The sequence below is a fragment of the Hydra viridissima genome, unplaced genomic scaffold (assembly GCF_058129835.1).
Source record: "Hydra viridissima isolate aposymbiotic clone 2 unplaced genomic scaffold, HvirCarnegie_v1 scaffold_5, whole genome shotgun sequence".
NCBI classification, from domain to species: Eukaryota; Metazoa; Cnidaria; class Hydrozoa; order Anthoathecata; family Hydridae; genus Hydra; species Hydra viridissima.
This window is the reverse complement of record NW_028324304.1, coordinates 5614622-5630631: the sequence shown is the minus strand read 5'-3', so window position 1 is coordinate 5630631 and position 16010 is coordinate 5614622. Positions and strand designations below refer to the sequence as shown.

The following is a 16010-nucleotide window of genomic DNA, read 5'->3' as shown; positions in this document are numbered from 1 at the left end:
TCATTTCTGTGTTTTTTCCATTACAATTAAAAGATTGGTGGAGCATCAAGTATTTTTCTGTGTCTTAATACAAGTTTTTTTGTTTCATTTTATGCAATTTTAGGCAGAAAATTTTTTTTCATTTTATGGAATTAAAGCAGAAAATTCTTAACTAACTTAACACTTAAACGATTGCTCTGCAAATACAAAGCTTTTAAATACATATAATACATAAAATTTTTCGCATTTTCTTCTCGATGCATGCTGATTAGTGTTATGAATTATCTAATCAAACGTTTTTTTGAGTCGAAGATATTCTTTACTTAATCTGCTTGAGTTTTTCAAAATAATCTCAAAATAACTACTGGATATGGCTGACTTTCGCACATGCATTTGGCACCGCCTATCAAAAGAGGCAAAGTAACTAAAATAAATGATAATTATATCTATTACCCAGAAAAATTTTATTTGTTTATTTTTTTTAAAAAACTTTAGGTTCCTTTACATTGTTCAATTACGTCACAAGTAAAATTTTTTTTTTAGTAGTTTCATAAAAGAGCAGAAACAAACTGATTGATATGCAAGATCCAAATGCAGATACGGAATGGAACGATGCACTTCGGCGTCACGGCATTATTCCTCAGAAAAAGGAGGTGGAGGTTACTGAAGATCAAATCGTTCAATTACTAGATGCAACTATTAAAGAAAAAACTGGAAAAAAAGATGCCGAGGTCAGTTGTTTGTGATATCTATCAGGTTTTGTCCTTTGCGTGTTCTTTGCGTGATTTTTGCGTGTTGCTTTGTAATGTAAGATTTAAATAAAATGATATTAGTTTTCGGGTTTTATTACTTTTGTTCGCTAGAGGTATGACCTTTGAGGTACGCCAGAGTTTGATGAGAATAATCATCTTTATTAATGTGATTTTGGCTTTTATACTCAGACAATATTTTTATTAGTTTGTCAACAGTACCAATAAAAAAAATGATCTGAAAACGTCTTGCAAGAGTTTCATTCTTTTTCCGCCACTAAAGCATTAAAAAGTGAAAGTTTGCGCTCAGGTAAACAAAATAATTCCTTGGTTTTTGCTTAAACGTTTAAATTCATTATTTCGAAAAGAAAAGATATATTTCAAATAAATGACTTGCAAGAACGTTTTAGAACTTTATGAATTTTCCTCAAACTTTTTAATCATTTTAATTTTCATTTTTAATGAGCTTTCTAAAGTTGCCTACTGCTATTAAATATATATGGTTTCGCTGGAAACACTTTACAAAATATTTAAACGATGTAGTGGATGATAAAATATCTGACTGTTACAGTATTTGGATGCAAATGCCGCATAATTAGCTGTAGTGGCAGGCAATAGACTTGCAATTAAAGTGTTTAATATAAATGATGAGATTGTATTTAAGATTGTTTGGTCTTTTTTATGAAGGATTATACTCTTGAGGAACTAAGTGAGAAAGAAGATGACTTTGATGATGAAGAGCTGCTTGAGTCTATCAGGTAATCTTTCTAAATTCTTTAGCTAACAGATCGGTCAATTAAAGCAAAAAGTTCCTTCATCAATTATTTATCTCAGCTTTTGAATTTAGAAAGAAACGTATTGCGGAGATAATGGAGCGCCAAAAGAAGGAGAAATTTGGAGAAGTTAGGGATATCTCTGCAATCGACTATGTTGACCAAGTAAATAAAGCTGGAGAAGGTGTATGGGTGGTTTTGCATCTTTACAAATCTGGGTAACTTCTCGTTTTAGCAAATTGGTCTCAATAAGTTCCTTTTATTCAAAAAATATTTTTAAGTTTATTATTGAAAGCGTTGGTTATTGTGTTCCAAGCGCTGAATATCTCTTTCTTGACATTCTTAGGATACCGTTGTGTGATTTAATTGATAAACATGCTGTTCAACTGGCTAAAAAGTTTCCAGCGACCAAATTTCTTCGCAGCATTTCTACCACGTGCATCCCCAACTACCCTGATAAAAATTTACCGACTATTTTTATTTACTTCGAGGGAGAAATGAAAGGTCAAATTGCTGGTCCAATTGTGTTTGGAGGAATGAATCTTACTCAAGACGGTTTGCTACTGTTCTATTTGTAAAATTTTGTCGTGATCTGTCTTGATATTCAGAACTTGATGTTTAGCACGTGTTCCACGAAATTTAAATTTCATAGTGAATGTTGTTTTTATTTTTTTTTTAGATCTGGAATGGATGCTGTCAAAATACGGCTGCGTTAAGACTACTTTAAAGAGTGATCCACGTGGTACGAAAATAGACAATAAAAATGGTTTTACAATATTGTCTCGCTCGTCTAGGCAAACAAACAGCGAGTCTGAAGATGATGATTAGAAAATGACTCGGTTATTACTATTAGCCTCGGAAGATATTTTAAATTCGGAAGATTGATTTATTAGGTTATAGTTCACAGTAAAAAAATTCCATTACAATCTAAAGTGCCCAAGAAGTGGTTGTCTTTTTCTTGCATCTGAACATTTTTTAATACTCTCCTACTCTGAATATTACTTGCGTAAAACCTTATCATGACGAGCGTCAAAATTTCTGATCGACAACCTTCAAGTTTCCAACTGAAGTCATTTCACTCTTTCATCAATTAACTAAAAATGCTTTTAGCAACCTTGTGTCTTTTCTTGTTTGTGTATATAAAATAAGATTTATTTTTAATAAAAAAAAACAAGAAGTCCAGAACAATATTTGATTAAGTTGGCTTTGGGCAAACCATTGAAACTTTTCAAACTATTGTGCAAAGTTTTAACAGGGTTTAATACAATAAATGAGCATTGAAAAATCCCCATCTCTCTTTTATGATTATCACCCTCACCCACTGTCATTATGGTTTAAAAAATCCATTAGATATAAAATAACTTGTATGCAATTTTAAACCACAAAACACATGAAGCATTAGATATATGTACACGTTATATAAACAGAAGGTATAATGTGCAAATAATAAGGGAACAGATTGAAATTTATAAAAACACATCCTGCACGCCTCTTGTACGCCTCCTGCTCTTAATTTCTATACGAAAAATGGCATAAGCATCTATTATATGCAATAAAAATATTGTCATACCATTAAAACAAAAATGAAATTGCAGAAAAATATATTAATATCAACTTCAAACCTAAGGGAATTTTTAAAAGTATATCATGAAAAACACATCGTACCAGATAAGTAGTTCATGGTCTACCCATTGTTTTCAACCTTAGTATATCCATAAAACAGAGGCTCGACAAGCTAGTCAATTCGACTTTTTTTTGTTTGTGACTAGGCAGTTTGAAGTTTGTAAACCGTTTCTTCAGTATTTTTCTGAACTTGTATTATAAAAACGTACTTGATCGTCAAGTTGTTTCCATAAATTTTCAAAGGAATTAAGTTTGGAGATTGTGCAGGCCCTGCTTTAGTAATTTTATTGATATCAAACCATAATTTACTGAGTTTTAGATGCGTTTTGGATCATTGCAAACTTTTCAGTTTTATAACGTATTTAAGTCTGTTAGACATAGAAAGAACAAGTTTTGAAGTAATTTACGGCTCTTTTTTTTTATTCATTTAGATGCTTCTTGAGATTGTATTTTTTTGTTACATGGTATTCTCGAATGCTCAAGTCCAAAACATGCTATAAATTTTCAATTGGATTAAGATCCGCACTTTGTGGTGGATGAGAAAGTGTGGCACTTTAAAAAGAAGCCATTTCTTAACGATCCTAGAAGAATATTTTAGATTGCTGTCCTGTTAAAATATAAATTGTCTTCCATGTTCATTTTTTGGCACTATCGACTAAAATACGTTGTAAATGTTAATACATTTTAGCATTCATCATATTTTTTATATAATGTAAATAAGACAAACATCCCCAAATGGTCACATTACCTCCTCCATACTTTATAGTTGGGATTAAATTTAAAATTCTAGCTCAGTATTCGTTTTCCCCAAAACCATTCTTCTACCTTCTGATGAAAACAAATTAAACTTATTGTCGTCAGAGAAAATTACAGTTTTCCACAAATCTATCGGCTTGTTGACGTACTTTTTTGCATATTTTAAACGTTTAAGTATGTGATGTTTATTTAAAATCAGCTTATTTCGCACAAGTCTTGCGTTATAACCCGGACTACTTATAGCTTTTCTGACAGTTTCTTCACAGACTGTTTTTTCAGATGTTTATGCAAAATCACATGCAAAAGTTTGAGAACTTATTTTTGGATTATTTTGTATTTCTTTTAAAATTGCCCTTTCCTCATGTTTGTTCAAAATTTTTGGTTGACCTGAACGTTGTTAATTTTCAATATTTTGGAGTAAAATTTTATTATTATGCATCTTACAGTCCTAAAGGGCTTTTTTTCCCCGATTTTTCCGATTTCTTGTAAACATATCCCTTCTTTACTTAAAGTCTTTTATACTCTTTTAAATAACTGCGCTTTTGCTTTCTTTGGACTCATATTGAAAACTAAATTAAATTTTTGTCATTTTCATTAGACAGGTTTATACATGTTTAACTTAATATTTTCCTTGAATTATAGATTTAAGAGTCATTAAAGCGATTTTTATTAGCGAGTGCGCAAATTTATTTTCATTAGTTTTACAACATTTGCGAATTATTCGGAAATGTGTGTAGTTTGATTGTTTAAAAAAGTTTTATTTGAACAATCAAACTAAAGGCATGTCGAAATAATTCGTTTCACTCTGCCAACTTGCTGCTAATTTCTACTAAACAACATTTGTAGTATTTTATTCAACGTAACAGACTAATTTTAAAAATATTACTATTTGCTTAATTAAAATCCAGATTTGAAATAAACAACTTATGCTTGAATTGCTGTGCAATTCTATAACTTAACATAAAAATTTTACACAACGCAAAAGACTTATTATAAAACTATTAATTCTTCCTTATACAAAGCCTAGATTCGTAAAAAACAACTAAGGAATAAATTTCGGTGCTGTTTTACCATTAATTTAAGGATAAATGAACATATCTTATACTGGTAAATCTTTTTCTACTCAAATTGAGGTTAGCCCCATGTCTCTCTTGGCTCATGCATTAAGTTGGAGATACGCCAAAATTCGAGATAATGTGCGCGTGTTGTGCTCTTGTCGTTATTTAATAAGGCTCGCTGTGTAAATAAACTTAACAATAAAATATCGTTTGAAAAAGTTTTCAAACGTAACAATAAAATTGTTACTTTTGAAAACTCCTTTTAAACAATGCTACTTTTATAGGGAATAATAAGATTATACAAGGAAAGTAAATAAGAAAATTGAAGAAATCATTTTTTAAAACACTCGTTTATATAACGGCTGGTTTGACTACTTTGAAGTAATTTCCAATAGAAAATCCATATCTTACTACCGTTTGCCATCTGTACTGCATAATAAAACAAGAAAGGTCTGGGGCATCATTATGTCACAATTATCATAGAGTAGCTTTATGCATCGTTGTCATAATGCTAGTTTATATTTCTTCTTAGATTATTGAAAGCAATTCTAAGGGATGAGTAGCGTAAAGTAAAACTGCTCTTTAGTACAGTTTTATAAATCAATAAGCTGTTGAAAAAAAACAACAAGACTTTTAACAAAAATATTTACATCATACACAAAAAGAAAATAGGTTTTAGGTTTTACTTAAAGAATTCTTAGCGGAATTCTTCATGTAAATACAACCAATTCGATATAATACAGAATTATAATATAAACTACATACTAGGGAAAGGAAAACCGGTTTCCGGAAACGGAAATATTTTTGGAAATCAAAAACCGAAAATGTTATTTTCAAAACCGGTTTTTGGATATTTATCTTTTGAACAAAATTTACTTGGTTATTTGGCAATTCTAAAACACTTTTCTTGATGTGTAGTTGCTCGAGAAAAAAAAAAGAAAACATTCAATTTGCTTCCACTTGAACTTTAACAGTAAGTTACTGCAACTTGTGATTTAAAAAAATGAAACATTTTCACAAAAACGAAAATGTCGTTTTCTGAAGTCCACAAGGATAACACACCAGTTTGGAAGCACTTTTTTCACTCAAAAGAACTTGAATTGGCCAAGTGCAAGCTCCGCGACCAAGAAATTAAAAAGAAAGGAGGAACCACAAACTCCATGAGGACAAAGCACAACATCAAATTTGCTTCTTTTGTTACTCCTAAGAGGAAACTCGAAGTCAACAAACCCATTGGTTCATTTTTTAAGACAAAGGATCCTGTTGATGTTGTTTTGGCTTAGCTTATTTTATGTGATGTCACAGAACTCATCAACAAGATCAGAAAATGTGTCAGATTGTTTCGAAAGTCTTCAGTTAATAATGGCATTATTCTGCTAAAGCTTGTCCGGTCTGAGCTTGGAAAGGAGCTGAAGCTAATCTTAGACTCTAAAACACGTTGGAACAGCTTACTAGATATGACTTCAAGATTTGTTACCCTTAACAAACGTATTCAAATATCACTGATTAAGTTATCAGGCGATATTATGATTTCTGAGTTTGAATTTACCACCTTACAAAATCTTGTAAATGCTTTAGAACCAATCAAGGTATAGAACCGAGCTAAGAACTTTGCATTCGAACTTGTTCTCATCTGATGGCATTCTGAAGTTCATTTTCAAGCAGCTTAAAAGCCAGGAAAACACATTTAGTCAAAAGCTTGTTGACTCATTTACTAAGAGTCACTGAGAGGAGGAATGTTATATTATTAAAGTTAGTTAAGTATCTGAATAAAATCCTGATGTCATTAATGGAACAGCTCATGACATTTTTGAAAATTCTATGCCCAAGAAAAATGCAATTGCTACTACTACATCAAGTTTGCTTAATCGTTTGTTTGAGCAAAAGAGAAGTGAGTTACAGATGAGGAAAATTTGTCATATTTGTCAGGAACAAGTAAAAAAATTTACAAGTATGGAGGCTGAAAGGTCATTTTCTACAAGTGGTCAATTTGTCACTAAACTAAGGTTAAATGATGAAACACTTAATGCTTTATGTTTTTTACGTGCTTATTGTCATAAGAAACGTAAAATTAACCATTAAAAAGACTTATTTGTTTGCTGCTCAATTGTATTCAATGTACGTATATGACATTGTTGCTATATATATACTTGTTTTTTTGCTTCCCTGAAATACATACAATAAAAAAATACACTAGAAAACCAGAAAACCGGTTTTTAAAACATTGAAAACCACGCACAGTGGAAAATAAAGGTGTGTTTCGGACCAAAAATCGATAAATTTTTTGTTACTAAAAATAGAGATTTGAAATTTTGCACAAATGTAAAGTAGTATATGACGCTTCCAATGAAATACTTTTTATAAGAATTTTTTGTAATACAAAGTTAAAAAATAAATAAAAATCAAAAACTTTAAAATTGGCAATTTTTTTATTTACACTTTAACATAATATTTTACAAACATGTGAAAATACCTTCAAATTGAAAGAAACGACAAAAAATACATAAATTGCTTACCTACTAATTATAGAAATATTTTAAACAGTTTCTTAATAACAATTTTTAAATAGTTGTTATTGTGAAATAATGTATAGGTATATTAAAGGTACTATATCATAACTACATAAGGACTTTCAGTTCCTGAAATCAGTTAGTTGACTTTCAAAAGCTGCAGAGTTTCTTCATCAAGCTCTTGCCCATTTTTGTTATACGGTTTTCTAATGCTGGTGATGTACGGATCGGAAGTGTTCAGAAAAGTATGAAATACATCCTCATTTGTAACTGATCGAGAACATTTTCTGGCATGATGAAGGCGAAACTTTTTATAATCCTGACTTCAGGATTCTTGCACATCTTCTAAAAGTAGACCAATTGGAAATACTGCAAAATGCAGTATTTCCAATTGGCCAACTTTTAGAAGATGTGCAAAAAGATTTTGTGTACTGAAGATGGCATATAGTACCATCCAATATTGGTCACATAGATTCGGGCAGTTTCTACAGCATAACTGCCAAAGCTTTCACCATTTATCATTACACCTAAGGAGAGAGCTTGCAGAATTATGTAAAATCTCTTAATCAAATTTTCATTCTCTCCAGTGATTCCAGCAGAGCAGCTTGCATTGTGAAAAAGTCTTCTAGCAGTATTACCATCATTGGTATTGCCACTTACTTGTCTTGGCTTTTCAATGATCAAACCTAGTTCCTTACAAAAACGTTTCTGCACCAAGATCTTCTTATCTTGCTTAAGCCGTTTCTTTTCTTCACTTGTGGTTGCCCATGTTTGGAAAGAAAGATTGTAAGGAATATGTAATGTAATTTCCATGCAACGAATTCAGGCATGTAATGTAGACAATCCGTATTGATACTAATTTTCATTTTCAGGCCTAGAAGCCACTTTGGTCAAACCGTTCATTTGCCGTGCAGTAGCTCCACATATTGTAAGTGGACCCAGAAGGCGTATCCGTTAATACCTGAGCCACTTTTCCATCTATCATTGTTAGAAAAAGTTCATGTTTTACTTGTACACTTTTACCATTTTTATTAATTATAGACGGCCGCAAAGAGTTTATTTCGCTCTTTTTTTTTCATCCACAATGGCTTTAAGTTTCTTGGGAGTCCCTTTGCAAAATTCTATGCATTTAGGTCGAAAAAAACGAACAGATAAAGGTGCCGGATTTTGCCAAACAACTACGCCAGTTACTTTATCAATTAGTTTGATAGGCACCAAAAAACTAGTAAACAAATTTGCATCAGAAATAAGTTTAGATTCCTCTGGAAGTTTCTGCTTGTATTGGCTTTGGCTAGAGGAACCATCACAGCCCCATTTACTATATAAAAGTAAATGTTTGAATTCAATACTGTACACGGAATCTATTGTCAAAAGTCTCGCTACAGTGTGATCCAATAAATCTTGAAGTTCCAGAATTTTTGCATGTGTTCGTAATTTCTATCGCAGAAGATGGTGGATAGCAGGATAGTTTAATTCCTTGAATTTTACAATATAGTGGGAATATGGAACAGTTTCTTTCATTTGTCGCCTTCCTTATGTACAAATATTGTGCTTTTGTTAAATATAAATCAATAAACACGCTGAGTGCTTCTTTATCCGTTAGCATATTTTTCTGGCCTGCGTTTTCCATAAAACTCAATATTAAGTTTCTTTTGTCTTTATCAGCAATCCTTAATGATTTCACAAGTTTTGCTTCTGCTTCTTCTCCTATTGAACATTCTTATACATGTTTTTAATAAACACCTAGGCTATAATACTATATTAAATGTAAAGCGAGGGGAAGTGTGGGTAACTCCCAAAAGTCTCAGTGAACTTGAAGAATATATATTTTTTTATTTGTTTTAACGTTCAAATAATTACTCTTTAACTGAACCATAATATGAGCTTTTCAAAAATGTATAATAGTTTATAATTATTTCTAGAAAGTTTTACAGAAAATTAACATTTAAAGTGATGAAGCGAACAGGTTTGAAATGAACATCCACAAAAGTAATAAACAATAGGGCTTCAAAACTTTTTTATTTATATAAAATGATGTGAAATTCTTGTATTATAGTAATGATTGACTATTAAACTATTAAATAAAATTGAAATATAATTTTTAAAAAAAGATTCATGATATTCTTTTGCTCTACATTTTTCCACAGTGCCGCGGTTTATTCGAAAAACCGGTTTTAGGAAAAACTTAAATATTTCCTTTCCTTACTACATAGAAATGCTAACTTTAAAAAAAATAAATAAAAATACAATGTAAACTACAAAAATATTACAACATTTAAATGTTTACACGTAAAAGCCATAAAATTAGAAAAAAGCGGCGATTGTCATAAAACATTTCATTTTTCATTTGCTTAGGACAACGATAACATCTTCCGCTAAATATAGAACAGTTATGGAAAGTCAATGCTTTTTAAGGGGAAAAGATTTCTATACTCAATAAAATTTTAGAAATTGTTGGTAAAAAACCTTTCTTCAAGATGTCGTGAAGACGCTTTCAATAGTTATGAAGAGTAAATAAAAAAAGGCTAGTTTTTAAAATGTCTAAGAAAATACAATTAGAAAAAATTACTCACGGGCTTTCATGTCAGCAACACCTAAAACAAAGATTGAAAACGTTATCAATCTTAAAATAATTCAGAAAATATTTTAAAATATTTTTTTTAAAATATCAATTCTTACCAATGTTCTTATAATTTTTTTCCTTTAAACTTTTTACCCGTTTAAAAACAATAACTGTTACTATAATTGCAATTGTGAGGATTGGCAACCATGTTGCATAATATAAAGTTTGCTTTCTTGGAATCTTCATTGTGCTTGTGGTTTCTAAAAAATTACATGAACAAACATCTGGTCAACAAATTTCCAATAAAACAATGGCAAATGGTAGTCAATCTTTAAACGATTTTTTTCAAAAAGCTAGAAATAAAATAAGTAAATAAGTAAAAAAAAAAAAACAATTTAAAAAAAGTTTTTAAGGTTTATAAAATATACTAAATGTACAAGCATTTATAAACATAAAAAGTAAATAAGTAAATAGAAATATATAATATAGTATATCTATTCACTTCTAAACATGTAAACTTCATTAAGTGAATAAACATGTGCATGTGGTAAATTAATTGCCTGTTTATACACCATGCGAACCTTAAAGTCTGCACTAATTTTTGAAAATGGTAGGTTATAAAAACAAGTAAACAAGAAATTACTTTCAGTAAATTAACTTAGCTCATGCTAATTTTCCATGAATTTCATATACAAGTTACATGTGTGAACATGTTAGATACATGTGTGAATCATTAGCCTTCATCACAGCCAATTCTGGGCCTGAACCTTTAGAGCTGCAATACTGCTGTGGGGAGATGCACAGGCCTTTGACTCAACATATGCCCATATAGTTCTTTCTGGCTATATAGGGTGAGTTCCATCCTGCTGGTACACAATTTTGGCATCAGGGTTGAAGTTAAGGTAATCCATGGCCAGACATGGTCTTCTAAGATTTTAATGTACACATCTGGATTGATTTTAACTCCTGAATCAATAAAAACAGGGGGCATAACAACATTTCTGATTGTGTGCTCAATCACAGAGAGTTCCTCAGCCATCTTCCTCATGGATCGGACTTGATTGATTAGAACTTGGTCTTCGAGTGCTCTAACAAACCTTGAATTCATTACAGTCTTCATCTTAACACTGTCTAGTTTCCCCTCTATGCAACCAATCATTTTAAATTAGCTTAAAATACCATACACAGGTAAGTCTTGCAATAATGCCCTTGGGCATAACATCCAAAAGATTAAGGCCAACACCAATCTTATTTTTGGTAGTTATCTTAATAAAATCAAATTTTTTATTTTGTTATTTGTTTATGTACAAATCAAAGATTCCAAAACCATAAATCAAAACAATGATTCCTACAAAAAAGTTAGCGCTGATTTTAAGGGCGCATGTTGTATGAAACCTACTTCATGCACTCAAAAGCTTTGCATTCTGTAATTTGGAGGGAATAGGGACAGTTTTTATTATTTTCTAGTTGTAATATTTGCTGAATTTATATTCTAATAAACTTTTTCATCCTATGCGGCTCAGTAAACAACTAAACAAAGCTAAATACTTTTTTTGATTGAAAGATACAAATTACAAATAAATTATTTCCATTTCTCTATAACAACTGATATTAATTCAGCATTATAGGCTTAAATGAAAAAAAAATCATGCAAAATATCAAATTTTTATGGTGAACATCACCTATCATCATAGCTCAATTAAAACATTACTTCGCACTGAAATTAGATAATTTTCCTAGGATTTAATTCAAATTGTTTTATTCTTAATTAATCAGGGTTAAGGTTTGGCTTTGGACAAATCATTATCTTTGCTCTAACTTAACACTAGCCCTAATTCTAACCCTAATATCAATACAAACTGATTTCAAACAACTTAACACAAACCCCTTTGTTTAAGTAAATGTGATAATATGTTATGCTATATATGTCAAACATGTTTATCGAACATTGTATTTAAACAAACTACTTTTACTTACGATTGTCAAAGGTATTATGAGTTGGCTGTGAAAAGAGTTGTTGAACAAAACAACACTCTTCACATTGAAGATATATAATCTGATTAGTACAATGTGTGTGGCATGCAAACCACTCATTTTCATCTTCGCTGTAGAACTCCTTTCTATTATCAGAACACCTAATTTTTGACTGGTTTGTAAGTCCCAAAGAAAGAGTAAAAAACCTTAACACTTGCAGTGCTAACAGCTAAATGTTATATAATATATACAAGTTAAGAAATAAATTTATGTCATTATTTATTGAACAGAGGAGGGGGGGGGGTAGAATAATTTTACATCTATATAATTTTACAATAATAATACATCATTATACATACATAAAATTGTAAATTAAATTGTAATACATACATCAATAGTACATATATTAAATTGTAAAAGTATGTAACATTAAAAAAGGGAAATCTATTTATTAAGAATCACTTTTTAAAGTTGAAAAATTTGGAGCTTTATATTTTACTGCATCCCAATTTCACAAAGAAAATTTCTTAAAAATACAGAACATGAAATTTGTTTGCTCAAAGAAAAATTAAGGTTTTATTAAACATGTTTGAGATGCAAACTGCATTTAATGAGCAAAAAAGATCCTCAAGTAAAACTTAAACTTGCAGTTGCTGATTTCTTTTCATCTGATGTTGAAAACCTTGTGCAAAAGTGAAATTGTCCGGGAGAATTAAGTTTTGCTAGCCTTAAGTAAAAAAGTTCTAAAGCATCATATGCCTTATTTAGCCAGACAGATGCTGTTGAACAAAAGTAGAAAATAATCATTTTTTGTTACAAAACTGAAATGTGAAAAAAATGATGTGGAGCTTTGTCTTAACAAAGATAAGTGTTTTAAGCTATTCTGCAATAAATGTTTTCAAGGAAACCATATAAATTCTAGTAGTGGTCTGATATTTTTCTTATAAAATCTACCATTAAATTACCATTAACTCAGTAACATTTATAAAAGTCCCCTTAACTTTTTTTTAAGTTTCATATGTTTAAAAGTCCTTAGCTTCATCAAATTTATCTACACAAATGTTGCAACATTTAGAAACCAAAAACTATGTTTTCTTTACCTGGTTTGTATCTTAAATTGCACATATTAAAACATATTAACTTGAAAAAAAAAGAGAGAACAAGGAGTTAAAAGTCAGAAAAGGAGTTTTTAACGCTCTTGTTTAAGCATCAATCGATTAAGCACATAATTATACAATTACATGTGTTAGTTTTGTACATTAAGGTGCACATATTAGAATAAATTAACTGAAAAAAAAAATGATAAAGGTGGTTAAGACTTTTTATAATTGTTTCATTTTTTTATGAATATTTTTAAAAATAATTTTGGTGAGACTGTAGTGACGCTGTTTATTAATTGCACAATTAAATGTGCTAAATCAATTTTAGAAGGGTACACATTTACCTTATACATTTAAATAAATTTCAAAATTAAATTAATTATTGATGTCATGCTTATTAGTTTTAATGATTAGTTCCTAAAACAGTAGTTGAAAAAGATACAGCTCGCTTCAACTCCATGCTTGCTACTTTTTAAAGTTGGTGGAGTTTTGTATGATAAAGTTGAGCTATGAATTGACAACCTACACCAGTTATGTGCTACTGATTCCTATGCAAGAATAAAGAAATTTTATATAATCTTTAAAAAAGGGTAACATAAACTAACACAATTAGGACTGGTTATTTCATAATTGGTCATGAAATTTCTGACCAAAAATGAGATGAAAGAATTTAAATAATTAAAATGTACATTCCCTAAAATACCGTCACAAAGTAACTTCAGTCCTGAAAGAATAAATTGAGAAAAAAGCATTCTTATTTCAGAATATAAGAACTTCTTATTCAAAATATTTTTTATGAATATGTGTACTGTCAATTGCATAAACATGGGACTGCAATGGTAATTTGGGATGAAAACGTTAATTTAGTTTTAGCAAGTTTAACAACCCTGGCATTCAATAATTAAATTATTTAAATTGATTGTTAAACATGCTAAAACTAAATTAATATTTTCTTCCTAAGTTAGTCTTGGTGATGGTAAATGAATCTATAAAAAAAGCTAATGTTTATCTGCCAATTTACATGATTTTCCAATCATGCATAATTCTGAAATTGAAAATATGAAATCTGAAGTCTGACTTGAGTGGAATGCAAGAAGCAAACTTCACCTAAAATCATACTTGAAAAACAAGTTCTTCAAGTTTCAAATCATTCTTTAAGTCTGGTACAGTCAAATTTGAAACCAAACTTGAAATAAAAATCAAAACACCATTTTCATTTTGTAGATACATACAAAGCTTACTATTAACATATAACTTTTTCAAGATTTTACTGAGCAAAAGTTGTTACCTAGGTACATTGATGTAATTAATTTAAAATGTTACATAGTGAAAATGTTAGACAAGTTCATTGCAGAAAATTCATTAATATCATTGTGAAAACATTAGTTTTTTATAACAACAATAATGATGTCATTTTTTTAATAAAAACTTCATTAAAACATATTTTATAAGCCAATTTCATATGTTGTGATACTACTACAAAATGTTTATCAACATTTTAGAATGTTAAACATTCTTACATTATAAAATCTTTACAACTAGTAAAGATCTTATACTTTTAAGGAAATAGACAGCCTTGTTGTGTAACTGTCATATAATACACCAATTTAACAAAGTTGTCTACCATCTCCTAAAGTAATTTATCATCATTTACCTTCTGCCAGATATTTTATCAATGTTATTAAAAGTGACATCTTTAACATGCCCAGAATATTGGAAGTTTTTTCCTTCTCTAAAAGCCTTCATTGCACTCTTCTTAGCAGTATATTCTATAACAACTTATAAAGTAGCATTCAGAAGATATTGATTTCCACTTTGTCAGTTAGACTTTAAATCTTCAGGAAATGGAAGATGTGGAATATCATTACCAACTAACTTACTTCTTCAACTGTTATTTTTTTCATTGATACATTTACCAGTAGTAGCTCACAATAGTAAGTTTAAAGCTTCTGTCATAATCACTTTTTCTACCAAAACAGCTTTTTATGCACTTTGTGAACCAAGCAGGACACCTCTTGTTGATAAATATGTTTTTAAGTCATCTACATTCCACTTCGAAAAATGTGCTGTAGTCAAAATCATTATCAAACAAATAAAATAAGAATAGTAATCTAGGCTTATGCAATAATTGCTGTTTTTTTACTTTGATCCTTATAACTAATAAGTTTGTTTGCTCCCAGGCATCACAAAATGCAATGCATAGTTTTAATGGCGCAGTTATCTGGGAAAAAGTCAATTATCAAAGCATGTATCGTAATGTGTTATGGTATAAAAATAAATTCTATTTATTAATAACCAGTTTAAGTTATGCAAAGAAGTGATAAGAGCAAAAGTAGTAAGAGAACTTATAAGAAAAAGTAGTTATGATAATATTATCACGTTAAAAAACTTTTTTTAAAACAAAACATGAATTGGTATAAGCTGCATTTTAGAAAAAGGAACATAACTAATTTAGAAAAAATATATCTAAGGTTGGTTATTGGCAGACGCAATCCATAAGAAGTCTTCAAAAATATAGAATTTATAAGGCAATACAAATTTACAAAAGAAGCTTTTGCAATACCATTTTGCTAATGACATTATTCAAGAAATAGTATCAGATAATGGTCTTCTTCTTATCGTACATTTTATATCATATTATTACTACAAATAAAATAATATGCTCATTGAACAATAAATGAAATACCTTAAAATTGTATAAATTAAGTCTAATCTTTTAGAGAGCAATTGGAGATTTGGAGGACCTGAAAGTCAGTCAGTCAACAAATTACACTATAATTGTGTGCGTCACTATAATTGTGTTCGCAAAAGTTATGTCATCATAGCGTCAGTTCAGAAAAATTATGTGCGCAAAAGATGTCATTATAGTGTTTCTAGTAAATTATTTTGTGTGAAAATTAGAGAAAACAATCGAGTTTCGGTTTT

General features: G+C 29.9%; 3 protein-coding genes across 5 annotated transcripts in view; 2 read left to right on the top strand and 1 right to left on the bottom strand.

Annotated features, from left to right (window-relative positions):
• The window catches only part of LOC149888176 (uncharacterized), a 154664-nt gene that overhangs the window by 119536 nt on the left and 19118 nt on the right, over positions 1–16010 (top strand). The gene's annotated exons all lie outside the window — the stretch shown is intronic.
• Positions 490–2614, top strand: LOC145188967 (phosducin-like protein 3). Its single transcript, XM_090086995.1, has 5 exons — positions 490–710; positions 1416–1486; positions 1576–1719; positions 1848–2056; positions 2181–2614. Exons 1-5 carry the CDS (start codon positions 558–560, stop codon positions 2327–2329), a joined length of 726 nt encoding a protein of 241 aa, XP_089943121.1. The 5' UTR covers positions 490–557; the 3' UTR covers positions 2330–2614.
• LOC149888178 (uncharacterized) lies at positions 9257–15950 on the bottom strand. Of its 3 annotated transcripts, none has more exons than XM_090088643.1 (6): positions 15772–15950; positions 13528–13633; positions 11989–12214; positions 10128–10271; positions 10022–10042; positions 9257–9823 (listed from the first exon to the last, which is right to left on the bottom strand). In XM_090088643.1, exons 2-6 carry the CDS (start codon positions 13543–13545, stop codon positions 9792–9794), a joined length of 441 nt encoding a protein of 146 aa, XP_089944769.1. In that variant the 5' UTR covers positions 13546–13633; positions 15772–15950; the 3' UTR covers positions 9257–9791. The 3 variants fall into 3 exon arrangements, with proteins under 3 accessions (XP_089944769.1, XP_089944771.1, XP_089944770.1); XM_090088645.1 differs by lacking the exon at positions 15772–15950 and adding an exon at positions 15649–15668; XM_090088644.1 differs by lacking the exon at positions 15772–15950 and adding an exon at positions 14740–15459.

Bases quoted from the DNA above. Each gene is read 5' to 3' on its own strand.
- LOC145188967 (XM_090086995.1), top strand. From the start codon at position 558: ATGCAAGATCCAAATGCAGATACGGAATGGAACGATGCACTTCGGCGT. The intron at 711-1,415 runs GTCAGTTGTTTG...TTTTTTATGAAG, and splicing joins CTGGAAAAAAAGATGCCGAG to GATTATACTCTTGAGGAACT. The intron at 2,057-2,180 runs GTTTGCTACTGT...TTTTTTTTTTAG, and splicing joins AATGAATCTTACTCAAGACG to ATCTGGAATGGATGCTGTCA.
- LOC149888178 (XM_090088643.1), bottom strand. The intron at 10,272-11,988 runs GTAAGTAAAAGT...GTAATTTTTTAG, and splicing joins TCATAATACCTTTGACAATC to AAACCACAAGCACAATGAAG. The intron at 9,824-10,021 runs GTGAGTAATTTT...TTCTATATTTAG, and splicing joins TGTTGCTGACATGAAAGCCC to CGGAAGATGTTATCGTTGTC.